The 25,119-nt window shown below is 41.4% G+C and overlaps 1 protein-coding gene across 1 annotated transcript in view; it reads right to left on the bottom strand.

Annotated features, from left to right (window-relative positions):
• Window positions 1-24,536, bottom strand: part of TTC17 (tetratricopeptide repeat domain 17) — a 55,616-nt gene extending 31,080 nt beyond the window's left edge. Inside the window, exons 1-14 of the mRNA XM_066321053.1 lie at window positions 24,309-24,536; window positions 11,347-11,436; window positions 9,876-10,045; window positions 8,784-8,895; window positions 7,562-7,693; window positions 6,780-6,889; window positions 6,346-6,490; window positions 5,838-5,977; window positions 5,442-5,602; window positions 5,021-5,133; window positions 3,931-4,071; window positions 3,377-3,492; window positions 2,028-2,196; window positions 1,461-1,538 (exon numbers count right to left, since the gene is read on the bottom strand). Coding sequence (XP_066177150.1) covers window positions 1,461-1,538; window positions 2,028-2,196; window positions 3,377-3,492; window positions 3,931-4,071; window positions 5,021-5,133; window positions 5,442-5,602; window positions 5,838-5,977; window positions 6,346-6,490; window positions 6,780-6,889; window positions 7,562-7,693; window positions 8,784-8,895; window positions 9,876-10,045; window positions 11,347-11,436; window positions 24,309-24,524 — 1,893 coding nt within the window. The 5' untranslated portion in view covers window positions 24,525-24,536. The remainder of the gene's footprint in view (window positions 1-1,460; window positions 1,539-2,027; window positions 2,197-3,376; window positions 3,493-3,930; window positions 4,072-5,020; window positions 5,134-5,441; window positions 5,603-5,837; window positions 5,978-6,345; window positions 6,491-6,779; window positions 6,890-7,561; window positions 7,694-8,783; window positions 8,896-9,875; window positions 10,046-11,346; window positions 11,437-24,308) is intronic.
• Window positions 24,537-25,119: the final 583 nt, after the last annotated feature.

Here is a 25,119-nt window from a genome sequence, read left to right as displayed (position 1 = left end):
TAAACATACTGACATGTTGACAGAGATAGGTAAAACATCCACTTTCAGATGCACTTTGAAATTATTTAGAAGCATGTTCTAGTTTTTGATATTTTCAACATTCTCTATTACCCAATCTACAAAATATTTACAGTATAAAAGCAACACCTGAAATGGATGTCTAGTCCTACCTACATATCTGAAGTCCAAATGCATGCCTGTGTAGGAAGCATGAAGTTGAAGTAAGGAAGCTAAACAGTGATACTGTGTTGAATTAGTCAGTAAGAAGATGTTTGTTCTGGGTTTTAAAAAACACCCTCACAGAAGGGCTCTAACTATGGCTCTAGATGAACTGGAAGACATCAACATAATATAATGCTCTTTGTTTGGACTTTCTTACATAATCTGTGATTTCAAGATTATTAATGACCCCTGTTTTGCAATGCACACACATAACATTGCTTGCATGTTCTTCATTCCAAACTCCTCACTCAATTATTCTCCATACACAGGTCTCAATCATGTCTCCAACTAAATCCTCAGCAAGTTATTAGCATTTTGTCTTTCCCAATATAATGATACTAACTGTGGCATTCCTGCTCTAAGTGGTTTATCATTAGCAGAACAGGTAAGACTAAAGTCTGTTCTTAGATCAGCAGACAGAGAAGTTTAGGCTTTTAGCATGACAGCAACAGAATACTACAGTTAAAACCAAAATACTCATGCACTGCACAGCAAGGTATTAGACATGTACAGGACTGTTCTGAACAACATAATAATAGGCATCAACTCCTACTGCTCATTTTTGTCCTGGTTAAGAAAGATGCACATAGTAAATGGTACTGATTTTAGATTAAAAAAGTATCTACATATAATACCTTGACACAACTTCTACAAGAAAGTTAAATTGAGAAATATCAGCTTGACATGTCAAAAAGAGTCAACGTCTCTCTCAATGCTTCCTGTCACTTGACTCTCAAAGGCCCCACGCAAGATGGAGGTGGCATTCCACAGGGTTCTATACAGAGGTACATTCTTTGCCCCAGAGTGCTAATTATCCTGACAGAAGATTGACACAGGGTTGGTTTCCTTGGAGGGAGAGTAGGGGGAAAAGCAGGGTAGTGGGAGGAGGAGGAAGAGTACAAGGCAGGCATGCAGGAAGAGGTGGCAGACGGAGGAGTAGTTCCAAGCTACTTCTCCCAATTAAGCAAATGGCTGCCAGAATTAGCTAATATATTGCTGCTCCATATCCTTGCAACAAGAACAAGCAACTACAGGACTGCTTGGTCCACATTAAGCTGAATTAGATATTTCTCTACATATTTCTGCTTTACTTATAAATATGGATTATTAAGTTAGTTTCATCTCAGTTACAGGCTACAAATAAACTCCTTTCTAGCGTGTCACTGACTACTTCAGAAGTATAAAAACAAATCTTAAGTAAGAATTCTGAATTCATCTCATGTGACTAATTGACATACCTTTTTCATGGCATGATCTAGAAACACTCCTATCTTCGCCAGTGTAATAGTTTCATTGTTGATACGAGAATGCAAAATCTGGAACACAAAGATTTGTTTTTCCCCAAACTACTGAATAAATTTTACATCAAGATCTACAAGGGCCATTCAACACTTGTTTCCTTAAATCTTCTCTTTAGCAAAGGGAAGATAAAGATACTGTACTAAAAAGAGGACACTTAAAGCAACCAATCTTCAGAATGCAATATGAATTCTTTAAGTTATCAGCTTAGTAGAATGCAGTAGTTCTTCAAAATGAATTGTATCAAGTGACTGTTGGATTTAAAAGAAAGATGTAATTCCAAAGAGTAAATTAAATTTCCCGTTTTGTATGCTTTTGGTCAGCATCTGAAAGAAGTCAGACAAATTAACCCCTTTTCCATTACTATTAGAAAGGATTTGCTCACATTTTTCAGAAGTATTGATGACCTTGAAATATCAAAATCTTTCACGATCTGAGTAACATTTTAAGGCAATAAAGAGGAGGATTTTAAATCAGAAGAGAACCAACAAGAAAACATCTCTTACTTGTCTTGCTTGATTGTCTGGCATCCTGAATTTCAAGTCTACATTAGTGTCTAGTTCCTTGACCAGTATGTTTAGAGATTCATTATTACGAGCATCAGTAATGGAAGAACAATCTGGTGCTTCTTCATGCTCAACAGTATCTCTTGGGAGATCCAGTATTGGCTGGATTCTAGCAATAAAGAGAACCAAGACAAATTAACAGCATGTGCTGCACGTCATCATGTAGAAATACAAGAATCTGCTAAGTCTCTTACTGCAGACTGCCTGTGAGACACAAACTGCAAACGTGAAGAACACAGGGACCACTCTTCCCTTGAAAAGTAATTTTGGAGGTCTTTACTTTCCAGTTTTAAGCACAGAATAACAAGAACAAGGAACGGTGCAGTAGAGACAACAGAAGGTTCTCATATTATGCTAATAAGGATTCTGTGAAGTTTAGGACTAAACAGATAAGTGACAAAAAAAAAAAAGTGGAATTTTTTTACACTAAAACTTGGTTTCAAAAACATCAAGAGCTAGCCAAATTACATATAAAGAACATTCTGAGATAAACACTGTTTTTTTTCCAAAGGAAGCTGCTGGATTTTTGCAGATGGGAACCTTTAACACAAGCTCAATACTAGTATTACACTGATCAGGTGGAACAAAACTGGTTTTTTCAGTACCACTGTTATAATTTAAGTAACTAGGGTATCACAGTATTACATTGATCTAAAGTAGGTAGGTAGTTAGTTACGTTAGGTAGTTAGTAAGTTAAAGTAAGTAGGACACATAGATCTATCTGTCCTACTGCAGTACAGAGACATTTATTTTAACCTATATAATAACAAATATTAATGACTCTTCCATGACTAAGCTGCTTTTTTACCTCTGTCCCAAAGGAACGAGTTGGAGTTTTCCACTCCTAATCCTTTTTTAGTGTTTTCTGCCTTCATCATTTTCTGTCATCATAAGTAAAGCTAAGAGGATGTAAGTAATATACAAGAGCTAACTCTAGTTATTAAACAGATGCTCACCTCATTCTCTGTCTCAAGGTACTTTTTTTTTAGTTAATATAGTCCACAAAGACATTCAGACTTGTGCTTAAATCTTCATTCTGTCTGCATTTAACACGTTCACCCTGGACTAACAGTCAGGGAAGAATCACCATGAAATTGGATCTGCTGTTATACTTACAGAAAAGACAACAATCCAGGAAAATGCCTTCCTTCTGTGGAAAGGCCAGAGAAGGAGGTCTGAACACCTCTCTGCTGTCAATTACTAATTGCATCTATCCTCTCCAGAAAGAAAATGCTCCTCACTCATAAAGTAAAGATTTACAAATACAGCTTTTAAAAATCAACACTTGCCTGAATCCCCTGTTTTCTGGAGGTAAGAAATAAGTTGGCAGTTCTTCTGGGTCAGGAATTTTGGGGAAAGATTTCATGCATTCTGATCGCTGAGGCCAAAGAATATGCTGTTTGTCCTAAGGGGGAAAGGAATTCTTTTTTATTATTTTCTCAACATTTAAAATATTCTAATGAACAAGGTAATAAAAGAGATATTAAAGGATAGTCTGAAGAAAAAAAACCCCAGAGATCTTTAGAACTATTATTTTTCCATCTTCTTTTTTAACATCATCAGTTGAAATTCCTATCTTTACTTAGCTGTATCACTTTACTTGCAGCAGATGTTTACAGAACAACTCCCTCCCTCTGTGCAGCAGTACTACCAAAGGATGAGAAACCAGTACAGAGAAACTAGACAGATGCTTGTATGTTGAAGAATTTCAGAATGCTACATTCTCCAGTACTGCCACACATCAAAACTGCAGCCCAAACACTAAGAAGTTTCACATAAACAAGGAGAGGATTCACTTTCACCCCTCCTCTGTGAAAGGGCAAAGCTCATCCTCTTCACTCACTCTGCTGGGTTGCACACTCCACACTGAAATGACAGAACGAGCCACAGGGGAAGACTGCAATAACTGGCTGTGAACACTTTGGTTTGCATGAAGATTCAAATTCATGGATGTCATACTAGAAGTTGAAGAGTCTTCACCAAACTAGAAACAACAGAAAGACTAATTTTAATAAAGGAGACAGTACACTCCCTGTTGAATTTCTCCATGTTATTTCCCCTTCCCTTCCCATTTATGTAGATAAGCCTCACTGAAGAGCTGAAATGTGGGTAAGCAAAAAAAAAAAAAAAATTAAAAAAAAAGGTAATTTAAGCTTCCTGGTTCACTCAGACCATGCAAGAATAATACTCAAATTGTAAATAAGTCAACAATGAAAACACAAGAGCAAATAAAGGAAAAAAGGTTAAAAGGTACCAAGCAGAAACTTCGCAAATAAAATCTATTTATCTAGATTGCACAGCTTGAGATCAAGTCAGAATTGCTAAGACTCATGGCTTTCAGAATTCTCTGAATAATCTGAATTTATCACTGCTATAATAGGAAAAACAATCAAAGTCAACAGCAAAATTAAAAATAATTATTCCTATTTCTTAAATGAGTTAAGGAGAAACTTCAGAACATGCTCCACATTGCAAAATAACTGCAACCATAATCCTTATCTGTAGTTCTAATGCAGCAGAGGTGTTGCTTAGGTGGCTGTCATTCTGGATTTTCAGTATTAATACACACCTTGCTTCCAAAATTTCTCAGTACTCTTGTACCAAATTTTATTGGTAATCATAGGAAACTAAGCCTTTGGATTAAAATGAAGTTTCTGAATTAAAGTAATTTCTCCTTTCTAAATAAAACAAAGCCTTTTACAAGAAACCCTCTGTATTTCTATAGTTCACAGTCTCTCTGTTTGTATCAATATCAAAAGGGATGTGCATTAAAATGTTTTGCACCCTGGAAAAGAAAGAGACAAGAGATTTCTCACTATAATTACCACAGCCAAAATGTAGCCCTTTCGTCAACCCTGAAAAAGTTGAACCTATTTTGCTAATAAAGCAAATGTGATGTAGCCTGAAGCAGTGGTATCAATTCACAGACAAACCTGAACATATTCCACATTTTCAAAAATGTCTCCGCGGTGATAACGAACAGGCTGATCCCACTGACAGTGCAAACTGTGCTGCTGGTTGCCCAATCTGCAAATCTGATGGTTCCCTGCAGAGGACAAAATATTTTTTTATACTACAGAAGTGTGGTTTCTGAGAAGACAAAGCACACAGTCAGCCTTCTCTGTCCCCAGTTTGGCCAATCCTTTTTCTTTACTCCGTCAGCCCAGAGGAAACTAACTCCAAAAGACTCAAAAAGAATTCCCTGTTTAAGAACACACTGCAATCTCTTTAATAAACAAAACACAAGAGCCACTCAGGGCCATCTTAATATATGAAGAAGTTATATCCTGACACTTATCTGAGTGTGTGCCATATTTCATTGCTTTAATGAGCATGAACACTAAAAAGTTGTACCTAGTTGAGCTTCTTTTGCCATCTGTGTCTCATGAATGATGTTCCTCAAGATTTGTTCCTCCTGGATGAGCTTGTATTTGTCTAAAACATCTTGTTGCCTAAGGTAATGGTCATGCTGCTTTTGATATTCCTTTAATTCATTTAACGTTCGCTGAAGTGATCTTGGAAATTAAACAGAGAATATTTACTTTGAATGCTTTCTACAATATCACCTTTTCCTACACTCTTGCACATTTTCAACTCTAGGTTTCTTAAAGTATTCTTTAAGAATGCTGAATTCTATTGCATAATCAAAGAAATACAGACATTTAAAAACAATTCTTCTTGAAATGTAAGTAATTGCTGCAACAGAATGGTAGAAGCTTGACTGCACTGCCACTGGGTTACTTTATTTACCTATGCTGGGCTTCCAATTTTTGCTCAAGTTTTTGCTGACACAGGACAGCATGCTTCCTTTTTACAGCTTGCTCAAACCCTGGTTTGGCCTGTAGAGCATGATCATAACACAGGACTGAGTGGTTGTACTCTCCAAGCATCTGAAGAATAACCGAGAGAGAGAATTAGCCACTGTAATATTTAACAAACATACTCAGTTTTTAAAGAAGCCATTAACTTAAATTTTAATTTCATCGTAACAAGCAGCTTGTCATTTCTGACACTCAAGCCACAATGTCTGTTAAAGAAAGGCTGCAGAAGAATTTTACTGGAATTTATTTCCAGGTGCAGATAAAAGCCTTCGCTAAAAGACAGACTTTTGAATAAAAGTATCTCGACAGAATCTAAGCACGAGATGCACGTGCAGCACAAGACACACTGTGAAAAAGTAAAGCATTACAAGTCAACCCCCAAACATAAAGTAACACTGAATTTTCTTCAAGTCTTGGAAAAGAAAGATTGTATTTACTGCGTATATATTTCCTAAAGTGTAATAGCTGGTAAAGAAGTCACTGTAATCCAGAGCTGCATGAACCACAATAGCTGCATCTGCAGAGAAGTGAGCGCGGTGCAAAATATTTGCCAAATTTACCAGTGCAATGTCTTTATTTTGCCTAAAAGAATAAAAGAAAATAACAAGAAAAAAATTTAAAAACTAACATTAAAGGAAGGTAAGACTATAAGAATCATGCACAAGGACACATTCATTTTCCAATCACACATTAAAACGTATCACTTGCTAGAAAAACGTCTCAACTATTCATATGCCTGGTATAGCACAGAGGCCAAGAACAAGTAACACGGATTATTCCTTAGGATACTGTCTTAGAAACCAAAACCTGTTTACTAATTAGGATAACTAGAAAAGCAATCTGACAAGAAATCCTTATTAGCAATTCTTACCTGGAAGAAAAATGAAGGGCACGCATGGCACATTCGACTACTTGGTATGGCTCATTCTTTATTCGCCAGTAAAAAGAAGCCATGTTATAGAGTACCCAGGAAGAAGAGTTCTGCAGTAAAGAGAAACACATGAACTGTACCAACTACTAACACATGAACCAAAAGGTTAATCAGGGCTTCAATCACTATAGGATGAAAAGCTGAGCACCAACTCTAAGCTATCCTCTTCCACTGGAAAGCTGCCATTTGGCAACAGCTGTCAACGTTTAGGAACTCTGAACTAGCATATTAATGTATTAAAGAGACTTTCCGCATTTCAGGCAGGTAAAAATACAAAATGAGGTGAAAAGAGAAGTGACAATAGTTTGACCATCAGCGTCTTAGCTGGAGTTCAGTGAGAATCCCTAAATTTTACAGGAAGACATTTAATGAAAACATACACACTTCAGTATTGTTTTTTCTTTGCTCTTCAGGTATCCATATTTCTTGTTTAAAAACTCTTATTACCTTGACAAAGCAATGAATGTGGCTTGCCAGACTACTAACTACTTAAGTCCTTAAAAATGACAGTAAAATATCTGTTTACTAGCTTTGATGATGCCTTCTCCTGCCTCTACTTGCCTAACAGCAAATGGTCTCAGTTTGCCTTTTGAAACTGAACTGTAAACCAAAAATACATGTGCAAAACTGGATCTGACTGCTTGTATAAGGTGTATCTAAACTTGTGAGACCTTTCCACCACTCTTTTTTTTTGTGCATCCTGCAAGATTACAGTTTCATACCTTCATAAGCCCGTCATAAATACGGTGACCTATTTCCTCTATACTTCTTCCCAGCCTCCGCGATAAGTATGTGAAGATTGGATCTTCTTTAGGTAACAGGGGTGCAGAAAGATTAACCCTTTCCTGGACACCCTAAAATAAAAATTGAATACAGGTATTTGCTGACACTTAAGAGCAGAGAAATATAAACAAAAGCATGACTCCCAGGAAAATGTGCGGCTTGGTTGTTTTACAATCTAATCTTCCTTTCAAGATCTCTGGGAACTGATAGAACAATTTCACCTCTGACAGATGATAATAGATATTATTGCAGATAGGAAAATAGTAGAAGCAGCCAAAAGCAGCTTCTGCTTGTGAGCTCTACAGGGGAAATACTCAGTTCTGGTAGAATTGTGTCTCTGGCAGCTACTGAATTCACTAATGGCCACTTGAAACACTTAAATCAGGGTTGTCAGGTTACATGCACACAATGGAAGTATCCCTACACCTCTTCTCTTTCTTCCTTCTCCAAGCACAAACATACTTCTTTCAAAAATATATCCAGACCCAGGAACAGAGCTAAAAAAACCTGTGTTTAGCTGTGAGAAAATCTTTATTTGTTGATGAGAAGACTTCCAATAAAATAAATATCAAGATAAAAACACTAACGCTACATCTGCATTAGAAAATCTGCTCATATAATGCTGTTGACAAACCAAATTTTCCCACCACTCTTCCTAAAGCAGCTGAACTTTGTACTAGTAAGGAACAATTATCCCCTGGGTTACTGCTTGGCATTCAGATACCAAACAGACATTCAGGTTTGTTAGGAGCTACCAACAAAACTGCAAACAATTTTCTGATCTTGAATCTTCATACATTTTAGAGACTCTGTTCAGCACTCTCCAAATTTCAACTGAGACAATTCACAAGCTAGTAGTAGTCCCAATGAAAGCTACCAATTTGCTAATGAAATGTCTTATGAAAACAAAATACTCCATTTTCCTAAAAATGTCCTCTAAAATAAGGCAAAAATAACAAAAGAGAAACCGTATACCTGATGGAACAGGTATAACCTCCAATACAAAGGTACTTTAATCAGGGCCCAACTGTAGGTTTAAAAAAGTGTGGAACAGTCTTGGAAGATTACAATACCTTTCAACCTTGAGTGAGAACTGCCAGCAGGAGTTTTCTATTCCTCTTCCTAATGGGGAAAAATACTTACTTGCATTGGCTCACTTACCCGCAAGTGCTGAAAAGCATGAATACTGTATGGAAGATCTAGAACTTTTGTACAGTCTGGCTGCTGCAGGTCTGGAGGCACTGGGGACTTTGTGTCTATATAGTCTTCAGGGCTGAGGACATAATAACACAGCAGACTGCAGATTAAAATACTGCTCAAGTTCCTAAGAGATAGTACGGTAGCTGATACAGAGAGTACTCTGATTTAATCATTACAGAAATCCCTGGTTTGGGCACATTAGCCTATTTCTGTTGTATTCCCAGATTTCAGTTGTATCAGGCTGTCATGACTATAGGATAAAGTAAATAATTTTGTCTGCTTTAGAGAAAATACCAACATTTGGATAGCCTCCAAAATGTATGAGTGTCAACCTAGTGTATCACTGCTATGATTAATGATGTATCTGTCAGGCAAATGGCAATGCATGCAGACTCTTCAGCTGAAACAAACAAATCCCAAATATGGGTGATGAGAAGTCCAAATGAAGGTTTATGACGATAAAATCCATCTTTTCCCACTTCAAGTACTCATGAGATTATGATTAAAAAAAATCAACTAAAACAAAACAGTCATTCCTGAAGATGAATTACCAATGAAGCTGAATGTCAAGTACACTGTCTGCTCATCCTTCACTTTCTAAACGCAGGGGACAAAATACGACCAGAAAGTTCAACAGCTTGGTAATCAATGGAATTTCATTCAAATTTAAGTCAAGACAGTTTCCACTAAAATAAATATCTAGCTCAAAACACTGGAAGCACAGTCAAGCAAATTCAACCCTCTTCTACATGACATATTTCACTTTAATTCACATGTCTGGTTGTACCAGTACAGAGTAACAGTGGCAGAACTGGAAACAGGGAAAGTTTCAGGACAGGGGGACAGTTTGGGGGAAACAGCACTTGTACCTTGTACCTGTTCAAAACTAGTGGCAGATGTTTCAATTTTATTCCACAGTAACACAAAATAAAAACTGCCATCTAAAGAAAGTCAGTGCTAGTAATTTTTCACTTGTATTTAGAGGTACCGTTTTTTTTTTTAATTCAGTAAAAATCTTAGAATATAAAGCACCTTATTAAAGCATCTTATTACCGGATATCTTTGCTCTCTAAGGTGATGTATGTGCCATCGTACAGATCTAGGTCCCCCAGTGGCACCTTGGCTTTAATGCAGTCTGGATCTTCTTTATTATGCCTTTGTTCCAGCCCTGTGTCTCTGTCCTCATTTTCCTCTATATGAATCTTTTGAGCAACTAACTGTTTCTGTAGGAAAAAAAAAGGAAACAGAAGCACATAATACCAGTGAAAGCAAATGCTATAGTTGCTATGATTCAACAGTCAAACTTTTTCCTTAGAACAAAGTTAATTCAAAAAAGACCTAAAAAATTCTCATTAAATTTTGGGAATACTTCCTTATCTCTTATAATGTCTCTAAGACTTTTTTTGAATTTGGATGGCATACAAATACTTTCTTAGAGGTAACACAACTTGAATGAGCCCTTCTTTCTCCTGTTGTGCCGAGAGTGGGCTAACAACATTCCAAATCCATGGTAGGCAATGCAGGAAAAGAAGAAATGGTTGCTACAAGTACATCAAATTTTTCACATCTGGCCCCCTTTTCTCAACTGTAAGAGCTTGTGGAAATAATACAAAATATTGCAACAAATCATCGTCGTCATGTTAACTGTTCAGTGTGCTAAGTACAACTGAACATGAGTACATGTGAATAGTACTGTACATGAGTACCTGTGAAATGAGAACACCTGCACTTTCAGTAACAGCCATACACATTTGATTATATGCTACTGTGAAACAATAGAGATATATACACTAGTAGCAATTAGTACAAGAACTTGAAAGTCATTCATATACCACAAGCTGGACATTAGTAATTTCCACATCCGCAACCCACACCCAAAAAAGCTTGCATTTATTATTCTATCCACAGCTACAACGTCTATCACCACAAAAAGAGTACGAGACTGGCTGAATACAATGACACCTGGGGCAGTCCTGCTTATTTTACCTTTCTCCCATTCCACTAAAGCTACCTCTGGTGTCCATCTAGCTTTCCACTTAGTTAGTTCTCCCAATCTGATAAAACCAAAGCTGGCACAAGAAAGGAGTGCACGGCCAGAAGGGCTGTGAGCTGTTTGCTTACCTAACCCCTACTCTATTTAAACTTCACTTTATCAGTTCAAAGTTCATTAAAGCCCTTTTCAAAAGGTGGTCTTAGATCCCTTCTCAATAATAAATTGGCTTGAAGAAAAACAGAGATGATTTGCTCCATGATCTTTGGGAATACAGTACAACAGAATCTAGTGACCTTATGCAAAAATGTTAGGATTTATGGCTAACGACAGGGAAGGATACAACTAGAGACCAGTTAGGCAGACTTGAGGCAAAAAAATTACTGACATCTGAAAAATTTTTCATTCTTTCACTGAAGAAGAACTTCGCCAGTAATAAATTATTTTCCCCATCTAAAACTATCACTATAAAGTCTATGGAAAAAAAATCCTGTATTTTCAGATATTATTTAGTACTTAAATGTTATGCTTTACCTCCAGTTCTTTGAGGTAGTTAACTGTTGTTTCTTGTCTCATTAGTATTACCAAATCGTGTGGGTTTCTCAAGTTCATTGGTGAATCCACCTGTAAGACATTTTAACAGTCCATCATACAAGACATACACCTAAATACAGTGATTTTAAAAGAAGGCAGTTATGTTCATTCAGTCACAGTTTGTCTGTTCAGAGGTTTTCTGTCAACATTGATAATATGTTCATTATGAAAATCCACACTTCAAACAACATTGCCATTTGAGAATCCAATTCAACCCATGCTTTAACTTTAAACCTATTTAACTTAATCAGGCATACAATTTCTAAGCCTAAGAGGCAAGTAAATTTCCACAACAAACATCACCAAAGAGTACCTACTGCTGAAATACTAGATACCTTAAACTGCAATCGCAGAAATTTATTTTGTTTTGTAACTTTAAAATTCCTCCACCACATGCCTCAAAAGACATAAACTAGTTCAGTTTCAACTTCTCTCTGCAACTAATTTAACACACTGGCCTACCATTAGGATCTATTGCCTTCAGGATTAATAAGCAAAGGAATAGAATCAAGAGGGAAGCAGGTGAAGACTGAAAACTCTGTTACAGAAGACCATGCTACAGCTTCCATAGCTATGCACAACAGCTCCATGAAGAGGGACATTAGAGGCAGGTCACAGAAAGAGCAGTTACACATCAGCCCCTAGCTGGGCTCAGTAAATGATGGCACTTCACCCCACAGCCAAAACACTCCAGCCTTGTCCTCACGTCAAACTCTGCTGCCTCACTGTGTGGGGGAAAAGTTCTCCAGTGGAGAAGGGGGTGTATCAGCAACTGAGCTGATGCAAAGGCTCACTTCCAGGCTTGCAGCCCTGTGTCCTCCCCTGTGCCAGTGTGAGAGCAGCACACTGGCTGCACACCAGCTGTGGTGACCACCAGGATCTCCTGGAAGCTAACCAAAACTCAGGAGCTGAAGAGAATATAGCTCCCTCCTGGTTGCTTTTTTCTGAACTAGTAAACTAAATTAGTTCATGAAGGTTTCAGTGAGCAGGAGAACAGAAGCAAGGAAATAGGATATGTGATGACAGGATTGAAAGACCAGGTGACAAGGACAGCAACATCTCACACTTTTAACATTACTTTTAGATGGTCTACATTAGGATGTTTTTCCTGGATTTACTCAGTTTCCATTCAAGCTTTCAGAATACAGAACCAGCTGATGCACGAAGATGTGAGCACTTCTCTGTTTGTTAGCACTGACACATCTAAATGGGCTGTCCACCCCCATGACATCTGTGCAAACTTGATAACAATTTAATGGAAAAGTCTGCCATATGTACAGGTGCAGGAGAACTTCCTGAGCTCCAGTTCTTCCTTTTTTGTCACTTTTCTGAGTAGCCTGGACAAATTTCTGTTACACACTCTTACCATGGTGAACTGCATCTCCAGAATAGTTTCTGGTCATCCTAATGTGTCCTGTCAACAGATTATGCCTTAGGCTGTATTCTCTTGGTTGTGACTCACATAAGAAACTCAAATCTAGTTTCCTTGGACTACTGATTATGAAGTCTACATTTGTTGTAAGATTCTTGACTGAGTAAGGACCCTGTCCTCTGAGATAGAAACACTTGTTCCTTTTACTAAACCCTAAATGTGGTTTTGGCTAATTTGGCTAAGCATTCCTTTCCAAAGCAAAAGCTGCAGTGCTTCTTTTAGTATGGAGCCATTTTGATGGGCAGCTACCTATACAGTCCAAACAGTTATACATAATTCATTTTCTCCCTTAGCAAATTAATCCTCTTATATCAGCAGATGAATAGAAAATAATGGGTGCTACTGACATCAGACCATTTTTACATTATGGAGATTGTGGATTCAAGTGTTGCAAATAAAGGATGACCAAGTATCCACCATGATGCAGAGAAGCACAGAAAACATAATTTCAAAAAAAATCTAACTATTTTGTTAGTCAAAGTATTAAAGTCTATGGTATATCATTCATGGTCATATTTCCTCCTAGGGGCCCCACCTCACTTTGAACTGGTTGCACACAAAGCCCGAGTTACGCATTGAATGTAGCATGGTTTATGCCTCATTTGCTGAAGAAACTACCGTGGTATGTGCAAATGAATGAGAGATAAATTTGCAAAGAAAATAAGTTTCACTGTGTTTAAAGCACTTTATCACCCATTCCAAAATAGCACTGCTCATCTGAAATCTAAAGGCTGCTTGCATGATACTACACAGTCACTGAGGGCACAGTCAACTATCAGCTTCACTTTCAGTGACAAACAGCATCTGGGCAGACATTTCTGGAGAAAGCTATGTAGGTGTCACCAGCCAGAAAACCTTATTCTGAAAGATGAATGATCTTGGCTTATCATTCCTTCAGAAACAGAATGATATTCAGGGTTGGCTTCTGTTTTTACTTTTGGTAAGACAGTCTCATGAGAGGTCTGAATTTAGTATTGGAGAATTTGGAGTGGTATGTTACCAACCCAGTGTGAGTGGGTTGACAGGAAAGCAATGCACTAAGTACCACACTCCCATCAACTACTATCTGGCAGCAAAAACCAAAGTTTCAACAATCAAACAGCAACATCACTGAATTAATGAAGTTATGTCGATCCACCAGGAAATCATCCCAGATAAGGATATTTTTCTTTAGTCTTCAGATTTTCTCTTTACATTTGACTCAGTTTGTCACCAGCAAGTAAGTACTTTTTAATAACAGCAGAATCCTCCAGCCTAGCAGAAAGTTAAGCTTATCAGTGTGTAAACACAAAGCTCCTAACACAGAATTTTAGTAGTTGTATTGGGTTTGCACGGCAAGGGGTGCCTTCTGTGAGAAGCTGCCGGGAGCTTCCCCTAAGTCCAACAGAGAAGACTCCAGCTGCCTCCAAGATGGACTCACTGCTGGCCAAGGCCAAGCCCATCACTGACTGTGTGATAACACGCATTTAGGAAGGGAAAAGAAGTTACTGGGGGGAGAAAAGAGAAGTGAGTATATGCAAGAGAAATAGCTCTGCAGATACCAAGGTCAGTGGACAAGGAGTAGAGCAGCTGCTCCAGATGCCAGAGCAGAGATTTCCCTAAAGACCACGATGAAGCAGGTTGCAGCCCACAGCCATCAGGGAGCAGAGATCCACGTGTAGCCTAGGGAGGACACTAGAGCAGGTGGATACCCAAAGGAGATTGTGAACTTGTGGGAAGCACACACTGGAGCAGGATTTTTGGCAGGACCTGTGGCCCTCCAGGGGACCCACACCGGAGCAGCCTGTTCCTGAAAGATGGCATCTTAGAGGGACCCTGTGACAGCCCATGAGAACGAACCATACTGCAGGAGTCCATGGGGGACTTTCTCCTGTGGAAAAGACACTGGAGCACGGGAAGGAGCTCTCCCTTGGAGGAAGTTGAAGTAAATCCACTGTGTGATGAACTGACCACAACACCCATTCCCCTCATCCTCCTGTACCACCTGGGGGGAGGAGGTAGGGAATCAGGAAGAAAGTTAAGTCCAGGAATAAAAGGATGGGCTAGGGGAAGGTAATTTTAAGATTTGCTTGTATTTCTCACTACCCTACTCTGATCTGATTTGCAATACGTTAAATAATTTCCTCAAGTTGAGTCTTTTCTGCCTGTGGTGGTAACTGGTGAGTGATCTCTCCTTATCCAAGCTCTTGAGCTTTCTCTTGTACTTTCTCTCCCTCGTGCACCTGAGGAGTGATAAAGCAGCATTGCTAGGCACCTGGTAAGCTCTTCATTACTCCCTTTCTCTGTAGTGACAGACAGATGGCTTTTGAACTGAAACTTATTCATCTCAGATCCAGTAAGCAACACTGTCAAGACTTACAGTTTATTATCTAGCTTTTTACAACATCCCCCCCTCTATCAAACACATTTTCTTCACAGTGCCAGCCATTTCTACAGCAGGAAAAAGACAAAGCTGACGTACCCAGCCATGAAGAGCACCAATACTGTGTTTGTAATGACACCTCATGAAGAATACAGTGAGTAAGTTGTAAACAAAGGTTTGCATCTGCATAACTTGCACAGCACAGATATGAGGAGCAGCAGTGGTAAAGGTAAGTGGGAAGCAGGATGTGCTGAAATCAGGAAGACACACTTGAAGCCCTGCAGGGCTTGTTACATGGATGCTCACACTTCCCTCATGCTGCTTGTGCTCAAGTTCCACCTGCCATCTTCCTGCTTTCCTGTGCAGCCACATCCCCAAAACAGGAAAATTATACCCTGAATAAAAACATAAAATGCCTCAGAACTTTCTTATGAGCTGCTGCTTATTAAAATTCAAAGAGATGGAAACATACCCCAAAGATTTGGAAAAGCCCTCTGGGCTTCACTCACCTGTCAAATAATTCTTTAGTCAGAAATACAACAGTCCAAATAAAAGATATTTGATGGATACCTAGAGACTGTTCTGGATTATGCCCCTTCCTTCCCACAAGACTCTGGGTAGATTTCAGATACTGGTTTCACTCAGTCTCAAGTCATGCTTGTGCTCTTACAAACACTTCCCACATTGATCTCAAGTCTGTTGTGCCTCATTCGATTAGAGCAAACAAGTGAAAAATACACAGATATAGTGACTTAGATAATCTTTTTCGAAATGTAAGCAACAAGGCTCCTCTGGGATGAAACAGAACAGACGTCAACCCACACAGCAAACACAGCCTCACAGTGTGGAGAGTGGAGCCTCCTGCAGATGCTTTGTCCAACTAACTCATTTTTAACTCTAGTGTTTGGCTGATGGCAAAGCAACACACTCATTTACTCTTCCTCCAAAGTGCTGAAACTGTAACATGCAAGATGAAGCGTTTGAAATGCAAGAATTTGACTTCAATTCCAATACAGTAAACAGGGAAAAAAGAGTTGTGCTGAAAAGCTTTCTTTGAACTTTGACAGCTACTGTAGTTACATTGCAGAAAGCCTGCCAGTAAAACACTTCTAGAATAAGTGTTCTCTGTTCAACTTTGCCCAAAGGTGAAAGTTTCTTTATAAAGCACAGTTCAAATTTATTCACTGTCACAAAGTACACCAAGAACCTGATTCAGCAAGAAACACACAGAATTTGTGTAATGAAAAAAGACATCAAATTGAATCAAACCCTGAAGTTTTAGAGTCTCCTATGTTACCTCCATATATCAAAGTCTCTCAGCAATTAGACTTGTAAGTCTTGCCAAACCTTCCAGCATATTTTTCCCAACAATCCAGTTACATTGCACCAGGAAGTAAATTTTTGAAATGAGGGTCGATGAATGCCTCAGTCAACTATTTTTAAGTAAGCTTTTTTTAAAGTACTGTGGAAACCCCACTGTTAACTGAGGCACAGGCACATCAGAAGAGAACAGCTGTTAGTGCCTCTGCACTAACATTATAAGTTAAAGCATAATAACTAAAAGCATTATACTACATGCAGAAGGCAGATTATTAGAGAAGGAAGCTTTAAAACACACTGTATCAAATCATGGAATACAGAAAAATGGGCTCCCCATATTTGTTTTATAGGCAGTGGATGTTTTGTCACTGTACAAAATAAAGGCAATTCCCTTTCCAACAGGCTGGAACTTCCTGCAGTCTTGATGGGGCCTCAAGAATCTGAAAACCGATGCTTGTCTTTGGGTATATTCTCGCTGTCTTGAGATACCTTACACTACAACATGATGCGACATGGCATTTCTGAGAAAGCTGCAAAAAATCCATAGTGCAAGACTCTCTAGGCATCAAGCTGAACTACAAAACTGGAAAATAAATTCTTTGACTCATCCAAATGATGAGTAGGCAGTGTCAGAAGATACTTAATTGTTCCAAAGACTGTCGCTGAAAAATTCACACAAAAAAATTACGTTGAAATGAGTTTTTATAAGTACTGAGCCATTTAAAAGCTTACTGCTGCAGAACCTGCTAGCAAACAGCACCAGGTATTTTGATATTATTAATACTAGCTGTGCTAGAGAGAAAACACAAATTTTAAACACTTGTAGCACTTCAGAAATAAAACCTAACAAAGTTGCAATATTACTGAGTAGCTCTGCTCAACCCAGATCACACAAGCCGTGAATACCCTAGGTAACACACCTAAATACATCAAAGGGAAACAAGACTTTACTTGGAACACCATGTGTCCAGTGTGCTGCAGGTCATACATAAGGGTATAAATTTCCAACTTGTATATTCTAGGTAAGGTTTATAGCCTTCAGTAGCCAGATGCTCAGACGAATCAAAACAAGAGATGGAGAGATCATTCAGGTATACATCAGTAATAATGCAAGTACTTTTTTTCATAGAAGCAGACTCATTCTTGATGTGTACTCACTGCCAAATTCTAAAAATTTCAAGTGTTTCAATATTGAAAATACAGACAGGAAGACTAATTATTAGACTTATAAGATATCTAAAAAATATTAACCCTGAGCAGTACCTTCTTCAGCAAATGAACAACAGAAAACCTATTATTTTTTTCTGTTAAACCTCAAGGAAAATTACTTTATCCAGCAGCGTATTTTTGAAGCAGGCAGGCACATGAAATAACAGTAGATTTCAGTCTTGCTGACTTTGCTCTTTTGGGCTTTGGTGGGGTCTTGATGGAGGCATGTGCTTGGGCCAATTCCAAGGCTACCCTTCAGCTGTGAAGCTCACAATACAGAGAAGGCATACCAGGCACCAAGCGTAACTCTCACCACAGAATAACCAGTTTTAAACAGTTGATTCGTGTCATCTTTGCAGATTGTCCAACCCTTATTTAAAAGGTGACAGAACACAGGATCAGAGGCCAGGAAATTGAAGTGTGGGGATCCTAAGGGAAACAAGACCTGGGAACACGCTGTGTCCAGAGGACAAAGGCTGTACAAAACCACCAGGAGCTGAGGAATGAGCAGGACATGCATAGACATGGCCAGAGCCACTGCCACAGCATTCTGGATTCACAGCCTGAACCACCTTGCCAGGTACTGCAACGCCCAGCTAAATCCAGACATCTTTGCACTAAAGCTTTTCTGTCAGCAGTCAAAACGTGGCATAAGATTCCCTGCTGGATTGTGGCAGGTGTGAGGGGCACGGCCACCAACAGCTGCAGCTCAGCAGCCCTTGGGATCTGCCTCTTAGCTCCTCCACCTCAGATGCAAATCTCTGACTGCTGAGTTGAGAGCAGTGGAAGCTACTTCTCCACTGAATGAAATATTTGCATTTCTGATGCCACATACAGGCTACCACCAGACCTATTTTTATAAATTCGGATCTAGTAATGATGTTCACAGTGACACAGAAATGCAAAGGCTGTGCTCCGCTGGGAGCAGGTAGTGCTGGTGAAGTGCAGTTCTAAATCCTCACCTGGGACAAGGACATTAAGCAGCTCAGCAATGCACTACACAAAACGTCCAGGTTCAAAAATTTCTTCTACACTTATGCAGAGGCAGAAAATTTAAAGGGTTGGGTGTTTTTTAACTACTACTTTTCATACTGCATGATGGCCTATGGTCATCCGGTGAACAAGAGAGAAGTTCTAAACCAGAACAAGTTTTCCTTTTCTTGAGGAAAACCTTACCTATGCCTCAGAACCATCCTGCTTCAGCTCAACACCCTAGGGTTGGATAATACCTAACCAGAACATCCAAACCAACCAGCCCAGGTGTTTCTGTATATCCTCATAAGGAGGCACTGACAACTCTTTTGGGGAAAGCATGGCTCTACCTTACACACTTCAGTAAAAATTAACCATTTTTTAAATGTATGTGTGTGGGTTTTTTTGTTTCCTTTTTTGTTGTTCTTTAGCACACAAGAGACTTGGAAGGATAAGAAATTCAGTCAAGTAAGAGCTCATACAACCAAGCAAACTAACCTTTAGAGTAAGAGCAAAGCAAACATTCACCTGCCATTTTCAAGACAGAACTAGAGTAGCTACTTAATGTATCACAGAACTTGCTTTTGTAAGAAGAAATAGCTTTTTATTTGGTTGCACTAGAATCTCAGCTTTCCTTCGTCCTTCGGTTTAGATGGCTGCTTTTCCTGTATTCTTGAGCACATGGAGCATTGCTCTCATCTCAACCTGTTAGCTTACATGTGTCCTCAGGTGTCAGACAGAGCAATGCATGAACTAGCCCCAAAGCCATCCATGAATCAGCTTGCCTTGCTGCTGCTCGAGGTGCACTCGCACTCAAATCTGCGAACAAATGAACAACTGGTAGGTATTGCCTCCCATCTCTACTGCACTAAGCCAGAGTGAGGCACAACACAGCACTGCAGGAAAGTCAGATGTCACATTCATTGAGCAGCTGGTTGTCTTAGTCCCAAATAAACTAGCCAGTACTGCTCTTTGACTCTCCTCTCCAGATCATCTCCCATGAACTTCAAAACACACGACAACACATTAAAACGAAACCAACTTTTTGCCAAGTCAGATTCCGTGCCAGGGGGTCTTTGCTACTGACATCACTTTCCCAGTCCTGCTTTGGATCATCTGCCTGGAAGGTTTCTGTGCTTCTTTTAATTTAATTATTCTGACCTAACTTCTTCAGTTTACAGCAGTCCACAAAAAAGCAGTCCTTTGAGTCCCCACTAGCTTGCTCAGTTTTAATCAGCTCCATCAAGGCATCTCTAGAAAGACCCTGCCTCAGCTCTGGTATGTCAGGTCTCTGAGCCATGGTAGCAGTTGGTCCCCACCATTAAAGCCATGAATGACTGTATTCTGCACTGCATTTAACCTGACAATTGCCTGTCCTCTCTTTATGCTGGGTTTCTCTCTTCTCTTGAAGTACACTAGTATTTCTGTACAGTGACTAGCTTCCCTACTGGCAGACAAGTGCTGTCAAAAATCAGTTATATATTAGCCTGAACTTTATACTGTGAGTTGTGAAATGGTTTATAAACATGTGCACTGAGCAGATATAATCTCATTAAAGAGAGACGATTACTCAGTCCCCAGCTTTGCAAGAGCACACATTTGAAGGTAGACTCAGACTAAAAGAAGAACATGAACTGATCCAGAGAATGATGTCTTTGATCTGAAAACCAGCTACTAGAGCAACAGATACAACTTGATGGCTTCTTTTCTTGATGGCTGGGACTTCAAAATATTACATGCACTGCTAGCAATTTGTTTTTTCATTTAGAAATGCTCACTAGAAACTTTAACAACACAGCCCACTTAGTAAGTACTCCTGAGAGTACTAGATGAGATCTTGCTGATATATGGAAAATTGTTCTGTGTTAATTTTGCCACTGCTGCCAGGTTGTTGTATCACTAGGAAATCAGTCTGAGCTAGGGTATACCTGTGGTCTTGTGTCACAGAAAAGTCAATCTCACTTGAATGCTTGAATGTAGTCTCATATTAAATGCTTGCAGCATTGCTACACTGTAAGGAGAAACACCTAAGAGAGATTTTAGGTCAATAATGTATAATAATCTCACCTTTCTTCCCTCAACACATTCCAGCAACTATATTTTGTATTTAGGCCAGGATCTGTGACTCCTGCTGTCAGCTCCTCATCCATAGTGCACTTCGGTATAACAAGGGAAACAAAGCCCACGGTAGCAAACTCAAAGCTACAAGGAAGTCAGTAATCACTGGTGCTCATCTGCATTTCCACAGATAGAGGCTCATTTAGCAGTGGGACTGTCTGGGTCTTACTATCAATTAAGTTTTGCCTACATCTTAATTATATAGGCTTCACTCAGATAAACTGAAGTAGTCCAAGTGGGGACCAAGCCTATACCTCTCTAAAAAGCTGGTATCTTTGAAGATGTGTTTCAGACTTTAATAATGCTAATATTTCCAAAATTAAATCATATAAATGCTAATTAATATCACCACTCTTTGCCACCAGCAGCCACTTCCAGTCAGAGACTGCTGTGCTGGAAGCATTGCAATGAGCAGTGCAAGGTCCAACAATGGCTGACCACCAGCAACATCCCTCAGGGATCAATACCAATCGTTACTAACACAGCTCTTTACTACTGACAGCGATAAAAAAGAACCACAAGTTTGGTGTCCTCTGCAAACACGAGGTAGTGTGGTCATTGCAGGGCTGCAGCACGACAAGGTGGTGGAGAATGGGCTGACAGGGACCTATCTCATGAAGGCAACCACAAGCCCACGGATGAAATAGCACCATGCAGTAGGAAAGGCTGCGGATGAACGAAAAACAACTTTCCAGAAATGGCATTTGGGCTCTGGTGTGCGGAAAGCTGGTGGGGAGGCAGCAGTGAGCCCTTGCAGCTGAGGCAGCCAACTGCACCTGGGCTGCAGCAGCAAGGCTGGAGCCAGCTGGGCAACGGGTGTGACTGGGCCCCTCCACCAGGCACCCATGTGAAGGCACCTGCTTCAGCCTTCTGTCCTCACTAGGAGGGCCAGCAAAGCCCATCTGAGGTGGTGAGGGCCCCGGAGCACGTAACATGCAGAAGTTTCCACTGCCAATGAATCACAGAGGATCTCAAGTTGGAATGGAGGATCCATGGGTTCTCATAACATGTAACAACTTAATGAAGAATATCCTGAAAAACTAAAGCAAAGGAATGCTCTGCAGTGAAGTTTAAGGGTTTTGCCCTGTTAGTAAGTTCTTGGTATTAGGAGGAAAGCTTAAATATTTAAGAATATTGTGGTTCTACCAATAAACTGATAAATCACTTAGGAATCCTCCAAGTGCTGCCGAGATGCTGCCTGACCTCTGACACATTTGGTGCTGTGACCACTTCACAGGGGAGCCTGTTCCAGTGACTGACCACCCTGCCTGTGAAGCACCTTTTCCTAATGTCCAGTCTGAACTTTCCCTGGCACAGCTTCATTCCATTTCCTCATGTCCTCTCACCAGTCACCAGAGAGAGAAGATCAGGACCTACCCCTCCAGTGCCTTGCTTGAGGAAGTTGTAAGATTGGATGAGGTCTCCTCAGAACTAAGCTGAAGAGCTGAGTGACCTTGACTGCTTTTTGTAAGTCTTACTCTTAAGAGCTTCTGCCCTCCTGGTTGCTCTCCTTTGGGAGTGCACACAGCCTAAGAGTTTAATGTCCTTATCCTGAGGCACCCAAAACTGCACAAAGCACGCAAGGTGTGACTGCACCAGTGCAATGCAGAGTGGGACAACAATTCCCACCTGTTGCTGGACAGGGAGAGACTGTTACTTTTGCTGTTAACTATCGAACCACTACTACATTTTGGCACTTAAAACAATGTTGAAGTTCACTAAAAAACTTGTTCAGTGATTCCCCAAAACACAAGTGGAAAATATGAAATTCAGAGGTGCCATGCAGAGTTGGCAATAGCAAACCCCACAAATTTAAGTATCATTTTCATGTGAGCCATGGACACGACAGTAACGGATGCCAAAATACATCTAATTACAAAAAATTCACTGGACAATTCGCAGCACTACATTCCAGGTACCGATGAATCTGGGTCCTCATATTCCAAGGGACAGCATAATTATAATTGGAATTTCCTTGCTGGAAATAGGTGAATTAATTCTGACCATGTAAGTAAGAGAAGTTATTCCACAGATAACTGTTTTCTCACCTCACCTACAGGCTTTGAGAACTTGACAGAGGGAACGTGGGAATGCCTCTGCTTACAAAGCATGTGGAACACAAATAATAGAGAAGACTAATGCACAGCAATGCACACCGTGGAAGCTTCTACTTGTACTATCAGTTAGCTGACATCATGAAATGCCATTCCTTAAAACCAGTAATCAATTTAGCTAAAAAGATTTTTTAAGCCATTTTATCTAATTGGATTTTTCCAAGTCACAGCTGCTTTTCACGCAATAATCAAAATCAACACCTGACCCAAATTTTATACTATACACTCAGTATACACACACAGATGCTTCCAGACCATTACCATATACTTACACCACTTCCCCACTATGTTAAGTGGGAGAAGGAGATGAGACAGCACTGGAAGTGCTGTCATTAACTAATTTATTATTAATGACGGTGTCAGGGTGCCTGGATCCACCCAGACAGCCGAAGTGCTCGAGAACCATAAAGACAGCAGGAGTTTCCTGCAGGGAAAAGTGTGCTCCATCTGTCAGAGGACCTCAGTGCATTCTGACAGGAAAACCCGACTAAAAATCCTCACAAACGAAAAGCGATAAAGGACATTCATGTCTCCACTCTTTTGTACAGGGGGAAGGACACATCGCTTGCTACAGCGATCAACTCTTCCGCTCCGGAGGGAAACGGACAGATCTGACACAGAAGTCCGTTTCTACTGCTGCTCCCTTTACAACAAAGAGAAAGGCAGGCAACTAAGAAAAAGCCTAAACATGAGATACAGATCGACTCTTTCAGGCCGCCCAGTGAACATGAGGGAGAGCCCACTATGAAAATAAGACACTTAGACTGAACCCACAGGGCGTCCGTGTGCCCCAGCACCGAGCACACACGCCACTGTTTCTTTCCTCCTTCCAGCAGGAAGGAAAAGCGGCCGTGTCGGGTGCGGCTGGATGTGAAAAATCGCGAACTCACTGACATCTGCTCCCCGCGGCGAGCAGCCCGGGGCCGGCCCCGCTCGGGTCCCGGGTCCCGGTACCGCCGCTTTCGCCACCAGAGCGGGACCCGGCCTCGTGCCGGAGGCTCCCCGGGAGCGGCCCCGGGCAGGAACCGCCGCTTCTCCAAGCACAGTTACAGCCGGAATCTGTTCTCGGCTCGCCCCGACCCACCGACAGACTGCCCCTCCCCGTTGCCTCGCCCCGGGGCTCCGGCGGATTCAAGCCACGTTTCACCAGCGACGCCAGCTCGCCGCGGAGACCCCCGCGCCGGGGGGAGCGCCCGGCACCGGCGGCGGCTGCTGCGGCGGCTGAGGGAGCAGGCAGGGTTCACAGCGGGCCGAGGAGCCCCGCGCCGCACAGCTCGGGGCAGACCGGGGCTATAGGTGAGCAGCGGCGCGGACAGCGGCTCTCCGTGCCTCCACAGCCGGGTGGGCAGCGCCCCGCGTCCCTCGGGCCGCTCACCTGCTGCTGGATCTTCCCGTCCTCGGTGACCACCCAGTGGGTGGTGGCAGCGGCGGGCCGCGTCCCGGAGGCCAGCAGCGAGCACAGGCCCAGGGCCCAGCCGGAGAATACCCATACCCGCCCCAGCCCGCCCCGCCCGGACGCTCCAGCCGCCGCCATCTTCCCCAATCCCGGCCTGCTCGCAGCCCCCGGAAGCGGAACGGGCGCCGCCGCCATTTTGGGAGCGGGCGGGGCCGCGCTCGGGCCGGGGGCGGGCCCGGGTCGGGGCCCGGGTCGGTGTCCGCAGCCCCGGCCGGAGCGCGCTCGGTGCCGGCGCGGCCCCGGGGCGAGGCCCTGGAGCGCCGTTAACAGCGCCGCGCACCGACCGCCCCGCGCGGGGAGCCAGCGGTAACGGCGGAGCCGCAGTCCCGAGCACAAGGCCGGCGTTAAATCCCAACAAGTGCCGTGTGGCGACGCGCTGAATGCTTCAATTTAAAAAAGGTAACTTTTGTCCGGAGTACACTGGAAGGTTTGCCGCGAGGGCTTGAGGGAACGACTTTGTGCCCAGCGCAAACCAAGCCGTACCCGCAGCCGTGCACACACAGTGTCTGCCCTCCCAAGAGCCGGGTGAAGAGAGCTTCTGAAGGACGCATCGCGCCTTTCTTTTCTAATGCTTCTCAGTTACACAGCAAAACCTGAACTTTTCCTTTCCTGTTCTAGTTGACCAACCAATCTAGTAAATACCAACCCAGCAGCAAGAGCCTGTTTCCCCAGTACCGAGGGAAATCTGAAAGCTGCCACGTTCAAATTTTGTTCTGTTCGATCTTTCTGC

This window comes from Sylvia atricapilla, chromosome 6, assembly GCF_009819655.1.
Source record: "Sylvia atricapilla isolate bSylAtr1 chromosome 6, bSylAtr1.pri, whole genome shotgun sequence".
Classification (NCBI taxonomy): Eukaryota; Metazoa; Chordata; class Aves; order Passeriformes; family Sylviidae; genus Sylvia; species Sylvia atricapilla.
This window is presented reverse-complemented; position numbering and strand designations above follow the sequence as displayed.